Genomic DNA, 18893 nt, shown 5'->3' with positions numbered 1-18893 from the left:
TTTGCTGTCTGTGTTTTAAAAAATAATTCAGTTAAAACTGAAGACCTGGACAGTAGTGTGGCTATTTAGATCTCCAATGAATACTATATGAAAGTTATATATTAAATTATAATTTTGTTAAATTTCTGCCTTTCAGATATCGACGAAGAGCTCATGTTACACCCAAATCTTATCTTTCTTTCATAAATGGTTACAAAGATGTTTATTCTGAAAAGCTAGGAAACATTAATGAACAAGCTGAACGCATGCAAATAGGTAAGATGAATAGGGAATAAAGATAAATCTTAGATATGGTCCCAGATGACCTCTGTTTTATTGTTGGGCTTCTAATTCACAGATCATTTAGGATCATTCGCCTTTTGTATCACCGTCAAATAGCCCAAACCTGAAATGTGTATGTTAAACCTTGTAACTCAAATTATGGTTACTTCGGAGTACTATATATGGTAGTGTAGCGGGGCAGTCACCCCGCTCCGGCTCCGAAAGGGTTAAAAACTAGCCCTTGGAGAGGGTTAGGGCTGAAAGCCAATCAGGAAGAGGCAGAAGGCCTCCAATCAGAGCTGGTCAAGCCGGTATAAAAGAGGGCAGACCAGAAGGGGTAGTGAGTCTCTCTCCAGCCTTGGAGAGAGATGGACCTGGCTGCCTGAAAGAGCAAAGAATACCTTAGACAGTGCAGTGCTGGGGAAGGGCAGGAGGAGCTGGGGGAGCTCCAGCCTGGCAAACCCCCAGGCAGAAGCCTTGCTGTCAGGGCCGGAGGAGGTACTAGGGCTGTGGGGAAGCAGTCAGGGAAGGAAGAGCAGCCGGTCCAATCCCCTTGCCAATGATGAGTGGCCATTTCAGACTGCAGTTTGCCCCTGAGGGAAGGGGTTAGATGAAGACTGGCTGTGGGTCACTGAGGTGAAGTGGGCCTAGGGGATTGGTGTTCCCTGGGGAGAGGAGGACCCCAAGTGTGTGGGCACTGCTGCGGGGCAGTACCCAGGAGAAAGGGCACCGCGGGCCGGGAGGGACGTGGGGCCTGAATTACGGTGGTGGAGATTGATAATGGAAAGACAAGCACTGGCCAGCAGGAGGTGCTCTGAGCTGGGATGAACTAATTCCCGAGGTAACCAGCAGGAAGCACTGCGTCGGTGAGTGCATGCTGTGTTACAGGTAGCAACATCAATTGGCCAAGTCCCTTGGTATGATAAGAGTGATACAAATACAGCATTAAAACTAGTTTAATCATCTATCTGAGCATTCCCCCTGTTAAACATAAATACTTAATATTCCCAAATTAGCTTTTGTAACAGAAAGGGGAAGTTAAAAATGGCTAGAAAGAACACCTGACTGATTGGCTTGGGGGTGGAAGAGGCAGCTTAAAACCACTCCAATCCTTTCTCTGAAGTTTCTGCATTAGCAGTGAGAATTCAGCACAAACTGTCACTTTGCCTCCTACTCTAGCTACAGTGTTGAACGTTGCTGGAGAAGTGGCTGAGACAGGCAGAAGTGTGAGGGAGGTTACATGCTTTTTCTGTCTGAAGCTAGTGCTTGTAGTATTTTTTTTTAAAGCCCTAAGTTCATTCAATTGGAGGTTAGACTAAATGACCCTTGAGGTCCCTTCAACCCTATGATTCTACGATTACTATAGGCAGAATTGGCAGTGCTGCCTATTATTAAGGTTGCCAGATATTTGCCATTATAAGACTGTGTTTTTAGTTTCTTATAACTTTGCCATACTTTAACTGTTTGGGTGGAAATTTTCCATGCTGGGTGTCTGCATCAGTGTGATGGGACTGGACAAGAGGGGTTAACCCTGTACTCTGACAGAGAAAGCCATGTCCCCTTGCTCCAGCTGGATATGCTCCAAATGGAGAGCTAGTATACAAGGGAGTAACCCAGCTCAGTCAGGAGGGACTGCCAAGAAGAGAGGACACACAATGCAGGCTCCCACCAAGGAGCTGTCGGAGCCCCAGATCAGGGGACCCAAGCCTGCTGAGACCTGGGAGGATACTCAGCTACCCACAGACACCCAGGAGGTGTTGGAACAGTCGGAAGCACCACAGGCTGGAGACATGTGGACCATGCCACTGGAAGACAGGGTAGGAAGTAACCCAGGGGGACGAGTCATTGATCCAGTTGTAGGATCAGGAACTAAGTCAGCATGTTTCGGTTGGATCCCTGCTGACCCAGTTTTGAGTACACTCACCTCTGACAGGGTCCTAGGCTGGGAACCTACCCCAGCCATCACCATGCCCCGACCATTAGGCCACCCAGCCCAGTGAGAGAGGGCAGCCATACTGACTGTGGCCATTTGGCCATCCAGCCCTGCAGGAGGGGGCAGCCATATTGATTCTGGTCATTAGGCCATCCAGCCCTGCAAGGAACGGCAGCTGTAAGGACTCTGGCCATTAGGCCATGCAGCACTTCGAAGAAGGGCAGCCGTAATGACTCTAGCCACTAGGCCATACTGTCCTGAGGCAAAGGATGGTCTGATAGACTCATTTGCAGGGCTATAATTCCCCTTCCTCCACCCCAAAGAAGGGATAGAGTGCACTTGCCCTGTGACACTCAGATTGAACTTTTTGAAAAGTTATAGTCAAAATGGGACCACTGTTTGCAAGAATGAGATTAGAAAAAATAAATTATTTTTCCATATTAAAAAAATTCTTACAGCTATTTAATTGAGAAGATCTAGTCCCCCGTGCTTTGGAGTAGGGATTTGAAATTCAACATGTGGAGTTACATTTGTATCAGGGATGTGCCCTTTGCTGTTCCCATGAAAAGTTGCCCAAATTCAGTCAAGTTATAACACTTTGAAAAAACATAGTTTGCATATGCTTAATAGGAATTTATTAGAGCTTTGCTGCTAAAATCTCTGAAGATTCCAGTTGCACTAACATGCTCCAGTCTATCTCAGCTCCTGCATGTAACTGAAGTGTGCATTTGCCATCCCTGGGCTACTGGGGGTGAGCATGACTTTCCCTGCAATTGCAGCTCATGGCTGCTGAGGCTGGGCATTGGAACTGACAGCAGGGAGAGTGTCTCTTCTGTTCTCTCAATGTCACCCCATTGGCATCTATACAACATGGAGGAGAAAGGTGCCTGACTTGAATGCAGAGGGGACAAGAGCCAGACTGGGGAAAGGTGGGAGGAGCAGATTGAGAAAAGGGCCCTAGTGGGGAGAAGAGACTGGAAGTGGAATCTGGCAGGGGGCAAAAAAATGGGGCCAGGGGTTGAAAGAGGCTGAGATTGGCTGGGCAAGAAGACATGGACTAGGAGACAGGGAAGAGGGGCACTAGGACAAAGGCCCTGAGAAGAGGGAAGGGGAAGGAGACTAAGATTGGATGAGAAGCCCAGGGTAGGAGACTGTGAGCTAGTGGGCAGGTGAATGAGAGAGGGGACTAATTGGAGGGTGGGTGTGAGGGGACAGATTGGAAAAGAGTTGGGAATTATCAAAAATATAGCATTGTTCTTCACCTTTCTGAACTGCCATGATTATCTTATATTTGATAGGTCTCTCTAAGTTGATGGAAGCCAGTGAATCTGTTGCCAAACTCTCTCTGGAACTGGCAGTGAAAGAAAAGGAACTGGCTTTGGCTTCTGTAAAGGCAGATAAAGTAAGTACTTAGTTGCTAAACATATTTGTGATCTAGATTCACTTCAATGTCCCCTGGTGGCAAAAAAATAAATAAAAAAAATAGCATGGGGGAACTGTAGTAGTGTAAAAGGTCCACAACATCCTCTTTATCAAAGAACTTGCAGGAAATGGGTGTAACTCCAAAACAGCCTGCCCCTGTCCAAGGAGGGGATGTGCCAAGGGCAACTGTGTATGCTACTTCAGCACAGGCTCCACAGTAGCCCTGCCAGTGAGGCGCCTGAGGAGTCCCAACAGAAACTAAAGCTGCCATGGTGGAACCCACTGGGGAGAGAGATGGTGGAAAAACTATATAAAGAATTGCGGGGCCCGGCATTTCCTAGTTTCTTTCCTCTATAAGCAGTAGGTCTCATTGCTTGTTTCAGTGCTCTTTTTTGTAATACAGCTTGGTTTGAGGGTTATTAATAGTTAATTTTGGTTAAGTTATAAATTAAGACAATTTGTTAATATTCAATAGCTGGACCTTTTTAGTGTTAGTCAATTCTGTGTCATTGTGTGATTCTTCTCAGCTTTAATATGGTAGGTCCAGAAAGAAAAATCAAGTTTGAGTGGCTCTTGTTTTGCAGGAACAAAGTAAAGTGTCCCTGTGATCTTGCACAGTGCTGGTCCAGTGGGTTGTGCATGTAAGCATAATTTTAAAAATGATGCTCAGCAAAGAGACCACAGAGGAGCCTGATCTGTCATTAATGAAAGTTTCTGTGGGGAATCAAATTATTCTGGTATAATAGCAGATGTAGCATCTTCTCTTCTCAAGGACACTCCACACTACTCATCAGCCTTGGTGATGGTCTCTTGGAAACTGACCTGAAAGAGAAAGGAGAAGAGGAATATGTTGATGATTCTAAGGCTGTTTCCACAGCCTAGGCCCTCTTCCTCCACCTCACAAGACAATAGTATGCTTCTATTGCTTCCATTTAACACCCAGATAATTATAAGATTTGTGGTGTTGGCAGTTCAGGAAAAAAATTGCACAGACTGTTTGACATTTTGGAATTCAAATATAATGGCAAAATATTTCTGGCAAACCAAGGGATACTTAAGCCAGCAAAGACCTCTGGTTCTGTCTGGCTTTGATCCCTGCTATGGCAAAGAGATTGACTTTATTAAGTGACAGAGCAGGGGTTCCAGTGCTTTTCTTATCACCCTGCTCTCTGGTCCTTGGTGGAATTGGCAGTCATAGATAAGTCAGAAGAAGGAAATATTTCTGATCAGCATTTGGAGACAGAAAATCCAGAAGATTTGACTATCTAAGATACAAGAACTACTCTTCTGCAGTATGGTCTTCTGTTTATCAAATTAGCCCCATTTTTACCTCTCTGCAGTCATCTTTCTTTACTCCTTGCTTTATTTTCTTCACTGTCTCCTAGCCACACAACTAACCATGCACGTGTCTGGGGGTTGGGGATGGGGCATATGTGTGTATAAGCAAAAAAACACTAAACAGAAAACAAAACAAAGCTCTTTGAGCCCAAGACTTCATTTTTTATTTGTCTATAAAGTGATTTGCATATATAAGCATTATAGAAGTAATTAAGATAATAGCACACAATAATGTCCAAGTACAATTTCTACACTTGGGATTAGATCCCTGGAACAGCTGCCTGAAGAAAAACACAAGTTCAGTATGCCTTTCGTTTCCTTAGAGAGACACAGTGGGTGAGGTAAAATCTTTTATTGAACCAATAAAAGATATTACCTTACACACCTTGGCTCTCTAATATCCTGGGACCAACACAACTACAACACATGGCATTTCATTGTGTAGTCTGATTCTGTTCCTGGTTTGAGCTTTGGCTAGCTAAACCCAGGGTTGTGAGTTCAATCCCTGAGAGTGCCACTTAGGGATCTGGGGCAAAATCAGTACATGGTCCTGCCTAGTGCAGGCAGGGAGCTGGACTCAATGAGGGGGAGGGATAGCTCAGTGGTTTGAGCATTGGCCTGCTAAACCTAGGGTTATAAATTCAATCCTTGAGGGGGCCGCTTAGGGAACTGGGGTAAAAAGCTGTCTGGGGATTGGTCTTGCTTTGAGCAGGGGGTTGGACTAGATGACCTCCTGAGGTCCCTTCCAACCCTGATATTCTATGATTCAGGATCCCTTCCAGTTCTATGAGATAGATATATCTCCATATCTTATTATAAGTTGATTTTTAGAAATCGATTTTATACAATCGATTGCGTATGTCCACACTAAGCGCATTAAGTCGGCAGAGTGCATCCTCACTACCGTGGCTAACATCGACTTATGGAGCAGTGCACTGTGGGTAGCTATCCCACAGTTCCTGCAGTCTCCGCCACCCATTGGAATTCTGGGTTAAGCTCCCAGTGCCTGATGGGGCAAAAACATTGTCACGGATGGTTTTGGGTACATGTCGTCAGTCACCCCTCCCTCTGTGAAAGCAATGGCAGACAATCGTTTTGCGCCTTTTTTCTGCGCAGACACCATACCACAGCAAGCATGCAGCCCGCTCAGCTCAGCTCAATGACACCGCCGCTGTTGTGTCCTGGGTGCTGCTGTCAGCAGACGGTGCAGTAGGACTGCAAACCATCATCGTCATACGATGCTTCTGCTGCAACTCTGCTCTGCTGATATTGCCTCAACAGCGAATTTCTCCATGTTGTCTGTCATGGGCTCCTAGGTACTCGGGAAATGTGCGCAGTGCTAACCGTCGTCCTCCGCCGCTTCCGCTGCAACTCTGCTCTCCTGGTGCCATGAATCCATCTCGCAGGTCCTCTCGTCATTCAGTATAAATATCTATTCTCGTGGCATCCATTGTCATTCACCGATTCCACTGCAACTCTGCTTTTCTGCTCTCCTTCAGACGCCATACCACGGCAAGAATGCTCAGCTCACTGCTGCTGTTGTGAGCATTGTAAACACCTCACGCATTATCCTGCAGTATGTGCAGAACCAGAACCTGCAAAAGCAGGCAAGGAGGCCACGACAGCAGTTTCACGATAGCGATGAGGACATGGACCCAGACTTCGCTCAAAGCACGGGTCCTGGCAATTTGGACATCATGGTGGTAATGGGGCAGGTTCATGCCATGGAACGCTGATTCTGAGCCCGGGAAACAAGCACAGACTGGTGGGACTGAATAGTGTTGCAGGTCTTGGATGATCCCAGTGGCTGCGAAACTTTTGCATGCGTAAGGGCACTTTCATGGAACTTTGTGACTTGCTTTCCCCTGCCCTGAAGCACGAGAATACTAAGATGAGAGCAGTCCTCACAGTTGAGAAGTGAGTGGCAATAGCCCTCTGGAAGCTTGCAACGCCAGACAGCTACTGGTCAGTCGGTAATCAATTTGGACGGGGTAAATCTATTGTGGGGGCTGCTGTGATCCAAGTAGCCAGCGCAATCACTGAGCTGCTGCTATCAAGGGTAGTGACTCTGGGAAATGTGCAGGTCATAGTGGATGGCTTTGCTGCAATGGGATTCCCTAACTGTGGTGGGACGATAGATGGAACGCATATCCCTATCTTGGTGCTCCACAATATCTCTGAGAGTAAGGGGGAGACATTTATGGTGGGGTGGGAGGTTGAGGCAAATCAGCTGGCGGCTGATTACACGCAGCCAGACACCAGGGCGATTAGAAGAACCCAGCAGGGTGCGCTGCGCATCAGAGAAGCTTTGAAAACCAATTTCATGACTGGCCAGGCTATGGTGTGAAAGTTCTGTTTGTTTCTCCTTGATGAAAACCCACCCCCTTGGTTCACTCTACTTCCCTGTAAGCCAGCCGCCCTCCCCCCTTGATCACCTCTTGCAGAGGCAATAAAGTCATTGTTGTTTCAAAGTCATGCATTCTTTATTAATTCATTACACAAATAGGGGGGTAACTGCCAAGGTAGCCCGGGAGGGGTGGGTGAGGAGGGATCACCGGGTGGGGTGGTGGATGAGGGTAGGAGGGAAGGACAAGGCCACACTGCACTTCAAAACTTATTGAATGCCAGCCTTCTGTTGCTTGGGCAGTCCTCTGGGGTGGAGTGGTTGGGTGCCCGTAGCGTTCTTGGGCATCTGGGTGAGGAGGCTATGGAACTTGGGGAGGAGGGCGGGCAGTTACACAGGGGCTGCAGCAGCAGTCCGTGCTCCTGCTGCATTTCCTGCAGCTCCACCAGACGCCAGAGCATATCGGTTTGATCCCCCAGTAGCCTCAGCATTGCATCCTGTCTCCTCTCATCGCGCTCCCGCCACCTCTCCTCTTGCTCCCATCACCTCTCATCTCACTTGTCCCTCCTGTCCTTGCGTTCATTTTCTGCTTTCCTGGACTCTGACACTGTTTGCCTCCACACATTCTGCTCAGCTCTTTCAGTGTGGGAGGACTGCATGAGCTCAGAGAATATTTCATCGTGAGTGCGTTTTTTTCGCCTTCTTATCTTCTCTAGCCTCTGGGACGGAGATGATAGGGGGAACGTTGAAACATTTGCAGCTGCAGGAGGAAAAAAAGGGAGAGCAGGCATAATGGAGCACTCTGGGATAGCTCCCGCAGGCCAATACCATCGAATTGCGTCCACGCTACCCCAAATTCGACTCGGCAATGTCGATTTCAGCACTAATCTCCTCATCGGGGAGGAGTACAGAAATCAATTTTAAGAACCCTTTAAGTCGACAAAAATGACTTCGTCGTGTGGACGGATCCAGGGTTAACTCAATCTAACGCTGCTAAATTCGACCTAAATTCGAATACAAGTTTATCCTTACCTTGATGATTGGCTCATTTGAGGGAGTTCACTTCAGCAGATGAAAGATTCATTTAATCAGATCTGTCAGCTTTTCACCACCATCAACAACAAAAATCATCATTAGTGCCAACCCAGAGGATAGAATTCATACAGGCAGTTCTAGACTCTACAACATTACTACAGCAAGAACATACTACCTCAAGATAGTTTCAAAGTTGTGACAGATCTTGTTATGAATTATAAAACTGTTCTCAAACCCTGGTAAGAATGTGTCTAAAATAGGGATGGCCAATCTGAGCCTGATAAGGAGCCAGAATTTACCACTGTACATTGCCAAAGAGCCACAGTAATAAGTCAGCAGCCTCCCATCAGCTCCCCCCACCCCCCTGCTCCCAGCACATCCCACCCACTGGCAGCCCCACCAATCAGCACCTCTCCCTCCCTCCCTGCACCTCCCGATTAGCTGTTTCTTGGGGTGCAGGAGGCTCTGGGGAGGAGGGGGGAGGAGCAAGGGCATGGCAGTCTCAGGGGAGGGGGCGGGAAGGGGTGGAGTGGGGGCAGGGCCAGTGGCAGAGTCAGGAGTTGAGCAGTGAGCACCCCTCGGCACATTGGAAAGTTGGTCCCTGTAGCTCCAGCCCCAGAGTCGGTGCCTATACAAGGAGCTGCATATTAACTTCTGAAGAGCTGCATGTGACTCCGGAGCCACAGGTTGGCCACCTCTGGTCTAAAACATTACATGGTCTCTTGCACATATGTGACACAGCATGCCAGACATCAACTTCACTGCATGCAAGGGTGGTTGAAATCCATTTACCTTCCAAATGAACAGCACATTGACATGAGAGGGCAGGTCCCTTGAGAAGTCCTCTTATCATTAAATTGGTGGAAGGATCCCAGTCAGGTATTACAGGGGAATACCATTTTTGCCACCTCTAGTCATGAAATTTTGCTACTTTACATTCCATAGTAAATTTCCATTCCATACCATGTGTAGCTAACATTAACCAAGAAACAACCCTTTTGTATTCTGATTTCATTATATTTGCAAATGTATTCATTTGTTCTCATATTTCCATATTTTTACGTTATTTGTTTATTTATTGTTAATGCTAGGTGCTGGCAGAAGTTACAGTAAGTGCTGAGGCATCAGCTAAAGTAAAAAATGAAGTCCAAGGTGTGAAGGACAAAGCACAAAAGATTGTAGATGAAATTGATTCAGAAAAAGTGATAGCAGAGACCAAACTGGAGGCAGCTAGACCAGCATTAGAAGAAGCAGAAGCTGCACTGAATGTGAGTAAAGTTTGTAGGTTTTCATCAGTCTTCCAGGTGTTGTCTCCTATGATGAAAGAATGGCTAATATCAGCCAGACAAGGGTTCACCTCATGTTCGTAGCCATCATTTGAGTTTGTCAGTTTTAGTACGCAAGCCTTTTGTTAATAGTTGTGGAGTCCATATTTTACTTCCAAGTGCATCCATATCTCTGCTTTAAGAGAGAGGAATGAATATCCCTCCAGGTCCTGCTTTCATCTAGCCACTTAACAATTACAAAGGCTTAGATGTAAATCTTCCCAAAAGTTCTTTGAGTGATTGCACATGTGCATTGCACATTTGATGTGCGCATGCCCCACGCACAGTCAGAATTTTTTCCCTCAGTGGTATCCATTGGGACAGCTCACCCTTTGAGCCTCTATCAACATGATCCTTACTGCACCTAACTCTGAAGGTGGCTTTCCTAGTAGCTGTCACTTCAGCCAGAAAGATAGCCGAGCTGTGTGTTCTGACATCCAAACCATCTTATACAATCTTCTTTAAGAATAAAGTATACTTTCCCCATCATCCAAGATTCTTCTCCAACGTTGTATCAAATTTTCATATTAACTAGTTAATTTACTTACCTACTTTTTACCCAAAACCACACACCAATAGGGAGGAACAATGCCTGCATACCAAAGATATTAGGAGACCTTTGGCGTTCTACATAGACAGGACTAACCAGTTCTGTTTGTCAATCAAATTATTCATGGCCACTGTGGACAGGCTGAAGGGTCACCTGGTCTCAACACAAAGAATTTAGTCTTGGATGACTTTCTGTATTTGTGTATGTTATGATCTGGCAGCAAAGTGACAGTACATTCCACAAGATAGCAAGCAGCCTCCGTGGTTTTCGTTGCTCATGTCCCTATCCAGGAAATTTGTAGAGCAGCAACCTGGTCTTCCATTCACACCTTTTCATCACATTATGCCATCACTCATTACTCTAGAGACAATGCTAAATTTGGATGAGTTGTACTCCAGTCTGTGTGTACATGTTCTCTGATCTTTCCTTCTACTTTATGACTTGTAAATCACTGAGAGTGGAATGCACATGTGCAATCACTCGAATAAGAAAAACTGTTAGTAACCTTCCATAATTGTTGTTCTTTGAGATGTGTTGCACATGTCTATTCCATGACCTGCCCTTCTCTGCATCAAAGTTGTCCAGCAAGAGGGAACTGAGGGAACTCGTGAGTGGCTGGGCCTTTTATACTGTCATGCTGTAATGCACGGCAACAGAGGGCACTCAAGCTGCTCCAATGGCTACTGTTGATGGAAAAATTTCCCACAATTCTGCATGGGGCACACACACACCAAGAGTGCAATGGACATGTGCAACACATTTCAAAGAACAGCAGTTATGGAAGATTAGTAACCATTTTTAAAGGTGTCAATAGAATCTAGAATTCCTTCCAGTCTGACTTGGAAAGTATTCTCTTAGTGCGAGAATAATGGCTTTTCATTATCTTGTTAGATCACACATCTTTCCATAGTTCCTTAGCAAGAGTGGAGTCTGAAGGATGGATGCTTCCTCTCCCATTAATGGATTTTGTGTATATCTTTCTGGAACTAAAGAGAAAGGAACAAAGTAGGTCAGAGGGATCATGAGAGCAGTTAACAAATGATGAAGCATTACTGCATTTCAGATCTTAATTGATTTGTTCTGCTGTACTCTGAACAGTAGTCAAGCAGAGAACCATGGAGAAAGGGGGCAGTGGCATAGAGAGATAAAACTATCAGTATGTCTTATGGATTCAGTCTATCTCCTGCTCCAATTACTAATAGTTATACCAAGAGAAGGGTTCAGTTAATCACAAGCAAGAAAAATCAAGGATCATCCACTCAGAAACATTGAAGTCCACATTGGTGATAGGAAGGGCCAGACTTTAAAAACTCTTGCATGCATCCTGAAAATTCCATTTTGTAGATATAATTACCTCTTTGTTATGCAAATAGCAGCATTCATATATTTTGTTGGCACAAATTAGACTGCTGTTTTGATATGCTGACACAATATTTGTCTAATCACTTCGCTTCATTTACAGATAGGTTTCTCATTTGAATAAATATTTATCTAAGCAGTGGTCTCAAAGTGACACTAATAGAAAGTCAAAGAGCAGCAATACAGTACTTTAATACCTTCTCAATGATTCCATTTACCAAATGCCCACATAAGCCATTTTCTTGCCCTTGTATATTCTTCTGCCAGGAACATTACACTTTAAGTAACACCAATTTACAATTAATTTTTCATCACTATTAAATATAACAGCTTAATTCCATAATGCCTGTATTACTTGCATTTAATTTTGATTTTCACATGGGGATGGAGAAAACATATAGCTGTGCAGTATATATTTCTTTAAATCAGCTTCAGGGACATAGAACTATAAAGTTTAGTAAAGTAATCCCAATAACTCATATATACTGTATGTTCATAAATCAATCTTCCCTCAAGCACAAAAATGAAAATTGGAATAATAATAATAATTAATAATTAATTAATATAGTATTGAATGAAAAAATCTATAAAATGGTACTAAGCAATAAGTCCACTTTTCTCCCCTCCCAATATAGACTATCAAACCAGTGGATATTGCTACAGTTCGGAAACTTGCAAAACCCCCTCATCTAATCATGAGGATTATGGATTGCTGTTTGTTACTGTTCCAAAAGAAAATAGACTCAGTTACACAGGATCCAGAAAAGCCTTGCTGCAAACCATCCTGGGGAGAGTCACTAAAAGTAAGTAGAATTTCCAGGCAGCAAGTCTTGAACATTTTCTAAAACATTAAAAAAAAAATGAACATCAGTGAATTATGGTGCTAAATCCTTGTTCAAAATAGGGACATACATCCTTAAAACATGAACGCAAACATATGCTTTTAGAGCAGCATAAATATGCAAAGAAAATCTGCTTGATAACACAAATTATGCTATGTCCTTAGTGGTAAGTGTGTTGCTTAAACTTTTGGTGAACAGACACATAAAGGGCTGTGTTCAATCCTTCAGAGTTAAACTGCAAGAAAGAATGAGTGAGGAAATGAAGAATCTCTGTAGCTCTAATTTTGTCTGACATTGAACCAGTTAGTTAATTTTATTGGGAACTGTAGGTGCTTAGCACCTCTGAAAATCAGGGTATTTTTATTTAGGGCTTGTCTATAGACAAAAGTTGAACTGCTTTAGATGTACAGGTATAGTTAAACAGGTTCAGCCCTCCTAAAGTGAATACAATTATAGATGCAGTTATACTGGAATAAACACGTGTATACTGGTATAGTTTATTCCCACATGAAAAGAAGCTATAGCAATATAAGAAACCTTTATGTTAGTATAACTGTGTTCACATTATGAGTTTTATTGGTACAACTATTTTGGTTAAAAAAATTAATAAAAACCTAACTAACATAGTCAGATCAGTACAAAAACTTTGCATTGACCAGGCCTAAGGTACCTACATTTGAAATGTTGGCCAGTACTCTTGTCCTGAAAGTCTTACAGTATAAAATAGGAATGAAAACAGAACAGGGAGGAGTTTAAGCTGGTGTAAACCAGTGTAGCTCTATTGACTTCCATGGAGCTATGCCAATTTATACCAGATGAAGATTAGGTTTACTAGAAGAACTACACATCACAAAGCATGCGGGAGGGACTGGACAGTATAGTTGACCTTATGGTTGAGTCATGGAACTGGGAGCTGAGAGATCTGAACTCTGCTCCTACTTATTGAATACATTGGACCAACAGGTTTTTTCATGGCTGTTTGAACATGCTAGTCATGAGCTTCAAAGATACTGTCTCCTTGTCCAGCTGCACTCCTTCTCAGACTGACTTCTATGCTTTCTTCAGTTTATCTTTTGTCTTGGTGCCTCCTGAAGAAGTCAACCATTTCAATAAGCAAACAGTAACATAGATAATAGAATCATAGAAATGTAGGGCTGGAAGGGACCTCAAGTCCATCCTCCCCAGGTTGAGGCAGGATTAAATATACTTAAACCATCCCTGAAAGGTGTTTGTCTAACCTGTTCTTAAAAACTTCCAAAGATGGAAATTCCACATCCTCTTTTAGGAAACCTGTTGCAGTGCTTAACTATCCTTATAGTTAGAAAGTTTTTCCGAATATCTAACCTGAACCTCCCTTGCTATAAACTTACCCTCAGTGTACATGGAGAACAATTGATCACCATCTCCTTATAGCAACCTTTTACATATTCGAAGACTGTAGTAATGTCCTGGCTCAGCCTTTTCTTCTCTAGACTAAACATGTCTTTCCTCCGGTTTTCCAAACTTCTTATCACTTTTGTTGATCTCCTTTGGACTCTCTTCAATTTTTTCAAATCTCTCTTAAAGTGTTATGCACAAAACTGGACATATTCCAGCTCAGTCCTCACCAGTGCTGAGTAGAACAGAACAGTTACCTCTCATATGACATATGACATACCTGCTAATAAATACTAGAATGATATTTGCCTCACACTGCATCCTCATATTCATTTTATGATCTACTATAATTCCCAAATCCTTTTCTGCACTTCTGCTGCCTAACCAGTTATTTGATTTTTCCTTCCTAAGTGTAGTATTTTGTAGTTGTTTTTATTGAATTTCATCCTACTTATTTCAGTCCAATTCCCTAATTTATCAAGATCATTTGGAATTCTAATGGCTGTGCCCAGATTCTTTCAGTGGTAGACTCATGATGCTAAAATTGTGATGCGTCCAACTCATCCTTGGTCTCTCTCAAGGCTGACAAGAAGCTCCCTTCCCTTTTAAGGTAGGCATAATGGTCTCTTACAGCAAAGTCCATGACAGTGGCACCAGACTGGGAGCCCTGGCGCCCCTTTGTCTTGGGCTTTAGCTACTCAGTTCATTCCCTTCTGCCCAGCTCTTGATTTGGCCATCATTAGGAGCCCAGGTTTCTGTTCTCTCTTCTCTCAGGGCAGGTACCACTTCTGGCAACTTCTCCTGAGCCTTGTTTAAATGTCCCCATTCTCCTGCACAGCATCAAATCTCATTCCTTATTCACGAGTAATGCCACCCACCTGTGGAATTCAAAGGTGGTACAGTGTTGTTGCTGGAGGTTCCTGGACTAAGCCCCATCCTTCATCTCAGTTCACCAGAATTTTCTGCCTCTGGCAGTCGACCAAATTCAAAATTCAGATTCTCATGATTATTTTAATACTTTAAATTGATAATACATTTTAATACTTTAAATTGTATTAGTTTTCATGCAGAAGTGACTTCGTTTTAGCAACTAGTTCTTCTGTTCCTCTCCCAAGGTGAGGAATTGCAGAGTATTGAGGCTCTAACCATTTGGTTTCTCTGTTACAGCACCTCTCAAGCAGGGTCCTTCTGCCCTATCCCTCCATTGCTTGCAGGGAAGCCCTGCAAGTATCAAGCCAAGTCCAATAGGTGTGATAGGTGGCTTTTAAAGAACTTCAGAGTGTGAGGTTTGCCCTGCTACCTTAAGCCACCAATCCTTGCTCTTCCAGGGCATGAGACTTGATAGCAAGAGCTATGTCCTGTTACCATAATATGCTGACCCTTGCACTGTCAGAGCATGGGGCATTGAATTAGACAGGTATATAGTGACTCAGCTCAAAAGCAGTGCCTCCATCATGGGAAGACTGTGATTTCCAGATCTTCTACAACTATTACAAGGAGCCTGTCTCGCCCCATAACCACAGATTTACTGATCACGAAGAATGGTCAGATTTCCCACCCAGACCCACAATATCTTCACATGACAATATGAGCCATAGGGATCTGACAGACCAGGAAATGTCCTTCTAAACGCCAGAAACAGTCAACACACAGATGCTATGACCGTAAACGGAAAAAAAATTCTGTCTGGGCAAATAATATGTATGCAGTGTTGTTGTAGCTGTGTTGGTTCCAGATACCATAGATCCAGCATCAGTTTCCATCCATTCTATATTGGAGTACCCGCTTTATTTAAAATCCATAGGACTGTCTATATCATTTGTAAAAGTGCACTTAGCAGCTACTTCTGTGTTCTCTGTACTGATAACAAGGCTATATTTACCCATAACAGACTTAAGAGATTCGTGAAGATGCTAATGAATGTATACCCTCCAGTTGAAGAACCAACCAATCAACCAACATGGGATCTCAACCTTGTAGTTACTAAGATCATGAAATTCCTTTCAGAACATTGAGAGAATGTTTCTTCTTTCACCTTTCAGTGAAGAGCACTTTAATTGTGGCCATTATATCTTTCATAAGAGCGAACGAGCTACAAGCTCTTACAAATGATCCACCATCTACAGTCTTCCACATGGATAAAGTGGTCCTATGCCCACACCCTAAATTTATTCCCAAGCAGAATTCCATCTCAACCAGTCCATTAATTTGTCAGCATTTTTCTACAGACGCATTCAAGTGAGACAAAGTTACACCCTTAGATGCCAAGAGAGCTTTAGCTTTCTGTTTAAATTGATGCCTGGAATTTAGGAAATCATCAAGATGCTTTATCTCTTATGGGGATAATAATAAAGGACAATCAGTTACATCACAGTGTCAGTCTAAGTGGGTTAGGCTTTGTATAGAGGAAAGTTAGAAACAAAGCTCAGTTCTCGCTTTTACAAAACACTACTCCCTGAATCTATCATCCAGATTGGCTCTCTGTTTAGTAAGGCACTGTTACAGTAGTTGCTTAGCTAGACTCAGGGTCCCACTATCTGGAGACAGGAGTACTGCTTATCACACTATTCCAAGAGTGGGAATGTGCAGAGACATTGAGGAAGAAATGACTGTTACTCACCATTAATCAGAGTTCTTCAAGATGGATTCTGCACATTGACACTCCCTGCCCTCCTTGCCTTCTTTCTTAGAGTCCTGTTTGTAACTGTGGACCTGAGGAGGAGGTGGAAGGAACGGAGATGGCCAGGGCACTTCAGCTCCTTTTATTGCCTCTCCCTCAGAACATTCATAGAAACGTAGGATTGGAAGGGACCTTCTGGGTGATTGAGTCCAGCCCCAAGCTTTCATAAGCAATCACATCATATAATCATGTTCATAAACTTATCAAGCTCCATCTTAAAACTAGTTATTTTGTTCAGGAAGAATGAGGAGATGGACAGCTGGAGCACACAAGCAGTCCAACAGGCACTACTATGAAAAGGTTCTATTGTCCAAGCTGCACCACCAGTACATTCCTAGAGTGTGAATGTGCAGAGGTCATCTTAAAGAACTCTGGTTATAGGTGAATAACCTTAATTTCTTCAAGAATTACTTCTGTGCATTCACATTTTGCACCAACCTTCTCCTGAACCTTGGAGTTCTTCATACAGACAAGTCTCAGTGATTCAAGAGAAGGAGTTGAGGTGGTTGAGGCACTGCACTTAAATATATGTGGGTACCAATGGCTCACTACCATGAAGGCTCACTCATGCACCTCCCAAAAGCCATCTTTTTGAAGAGAGCCGTGTGAGCTCATCACCAGGGGCCACCATCCCAGAAGCTGGATTGCATAGAGGTGACTCTTGAGGAACAGGTATTGGAAAGTAGCCTCTCTTAATTTTAAAACAGTTGAAAGACTAGTTAAATAAAATTGTAGGAGGAGTTAGTACAATAAAGTTTCTCCCCTTCATATTAACTGTAACAGATTGCTCCTTCTGTACTTTAGGGTCATTTTCTAACAATTACTCAATCATGAAAGATTGAACTTTGGAATATAAAATATCAAATAATTACTAAAGCTGATTTTTGTTTTGTTTTTGCAGCTTATGAGTGGTCCATTCCTGCAGAGTCTCCAACAATTTGCTAAGGATAGTATCAATGAAGAAACAGTAGAATTACTACAGCCTTATTTTAACATGGAGGACTATACTTTTGAGAATGGTAAAAAAGTCTGTGGTAATGTGGCAGGACTCCTGTCTTGGACACAAGCCATGGCAACATTTTATGGTATTAACAGAGAAGTTTTACCTCTTAAGGTAAAATATAATCTTTGTTTTTTATACTTGTAATTAGTGAATTAAAATACATATACTGTTTTATTTTGTAGCAGAAATATACTATCAGGGTTGGCCCATTAAAATGGCATATCAAGAGTTGTTATGAATATGAAAAAAACCTTCAAAATTGGCTGAAAATAGTCATGTGATGAATAAATGGATTTTCACTCTTCCTCCATCAAAGACCCAGAGTAATCTTAACCTCCCTTGTGAAATTGTATCTGCTGCATGCCAGGGAGGTCTCTGAAATGTTAAAAACCTCTAAGATCCCACAAGGTCCTAGAGCCCAGGCTCCAGCATGAGCCCGGGAAGTCTACACAGCAATGGAACAGCCCCACAGCCTGAGACCCATGAGCCTGAGTCAGCTGGCAGGGGCCAGCTGCGGGTTTTGCTTTGCTGGGTAGACATACCCTGTGAATCTTGGGACTGCTGGATTTTCAAAAGAAATTGTCTCTTTTCTCCATGTTTCCTTCAAAATAGGAGGAAGGCTTTTTCTTGTTTGTTTCTTAATTTAATTTGACATAATTTAGTAGTGAGTAGCCAATTTTGTTATTTTAGAAATCTTAATTTCTTCAAATTTATTTGTCTTCAGACCATTATAATTGAACGTGATAAGAAATCAGGATTTAAAAGGTGCATTTTATGCATACAAAAATTTCCCTAACAAAGAACACAATTTGTGTTTGGGATGCCATGACACTTCCATAGTGGTTGATTTCCTTTGGCTTTGAGGGCATTGAGAGAAAAATTTCAAAATCTTCTTTATGAAAGTTACTTTAGGCATGACACTTGTGTGAGCGATTTCCCTTATTCTTGTTTTAGTCATGGATTCAAGATTTTCTTCAAAAACATTTGAAAAAGGAAAAGAAGTCATTTGATTCATATCACATTTTTGGCAGAGAGTACAGAGCCCTTGTCAGTGTCAGTTGCAATCCTGAACTAATATACTACTTCAGGATGATCCTTTCCTTGATCAATGGCCTTGATATTTAGCATCAGTTTGCTGAATCAGTTCTATCTCTTTTGCATAATAGGGTTCTCATTTGACTTCCTGAATGGCATAATGTTTGGTCTAGCTTACAGAGCAAAATCATTAGTAACCTTGATCCAATCCAGGTTTCCAGTCAGTCTGATCCCTAGAAGCCTCTTTCATCACTCTAACCAGTGGCACACAGTATCAAGCACTTCTGCTCCAAAAGCTTTAATATGAAGTACCACCTCAGTAAATTAAATTAAAATTGCCTGTTTTTACTATGTTCCAGCTATAATACTAGAGCCAGAAACCCACAAGA

At 42.9% G+C, this 18893-nt stretch overlaps 1 protein-coding gene across 1 annotated transcript in view; it reads left to right on the top strand.

Moving 5' to 3' along the window:
- DNAH8 (dynein axonemal heavy chain 8) overlaps nt 1-18893 on the top strand; it is a 581193-nt gene that overhangs the window by 455282 nt on the left and 107018 nt on the right. The window contains exons 67-71 of the mRNA XM_054024546.1: nt 137-255; nt 3493-3596; nt 9425-9601; nt 12203-12370; nt 17368-17580. Coding sequence (XP_053880521.1) covers nt 137-255; nt 3493-3596; nt 9425-9601; nt 12203-12370; nt 17368-17580 — 781 coding nt within the window. The remainder of the gene's footprint in view (nt 1-136; nt 256-3492; nt 3597-9424; nt 9602-12202; nt 12371-17367; nt 17581-18893) is intronic.

This window comes from Malaclemys terrapin, chromosome 3 (assembly GCF_027887155.1).
Source record: "Malaclemys terrapin pileata isolate rMalTer1 chromosome 3, rMalTer1.hap1, whole genome shotgun sequence".
NCBI lineage: Eukaryota > Metazoa > Chordata > Testudines > Emydidae > Malaclemys > Malaclemys terrapin.
Note: the sequence above shows the minus strand (reverse complement) of the source record. Positions and strands in the feature narration are given on the sequence as shown.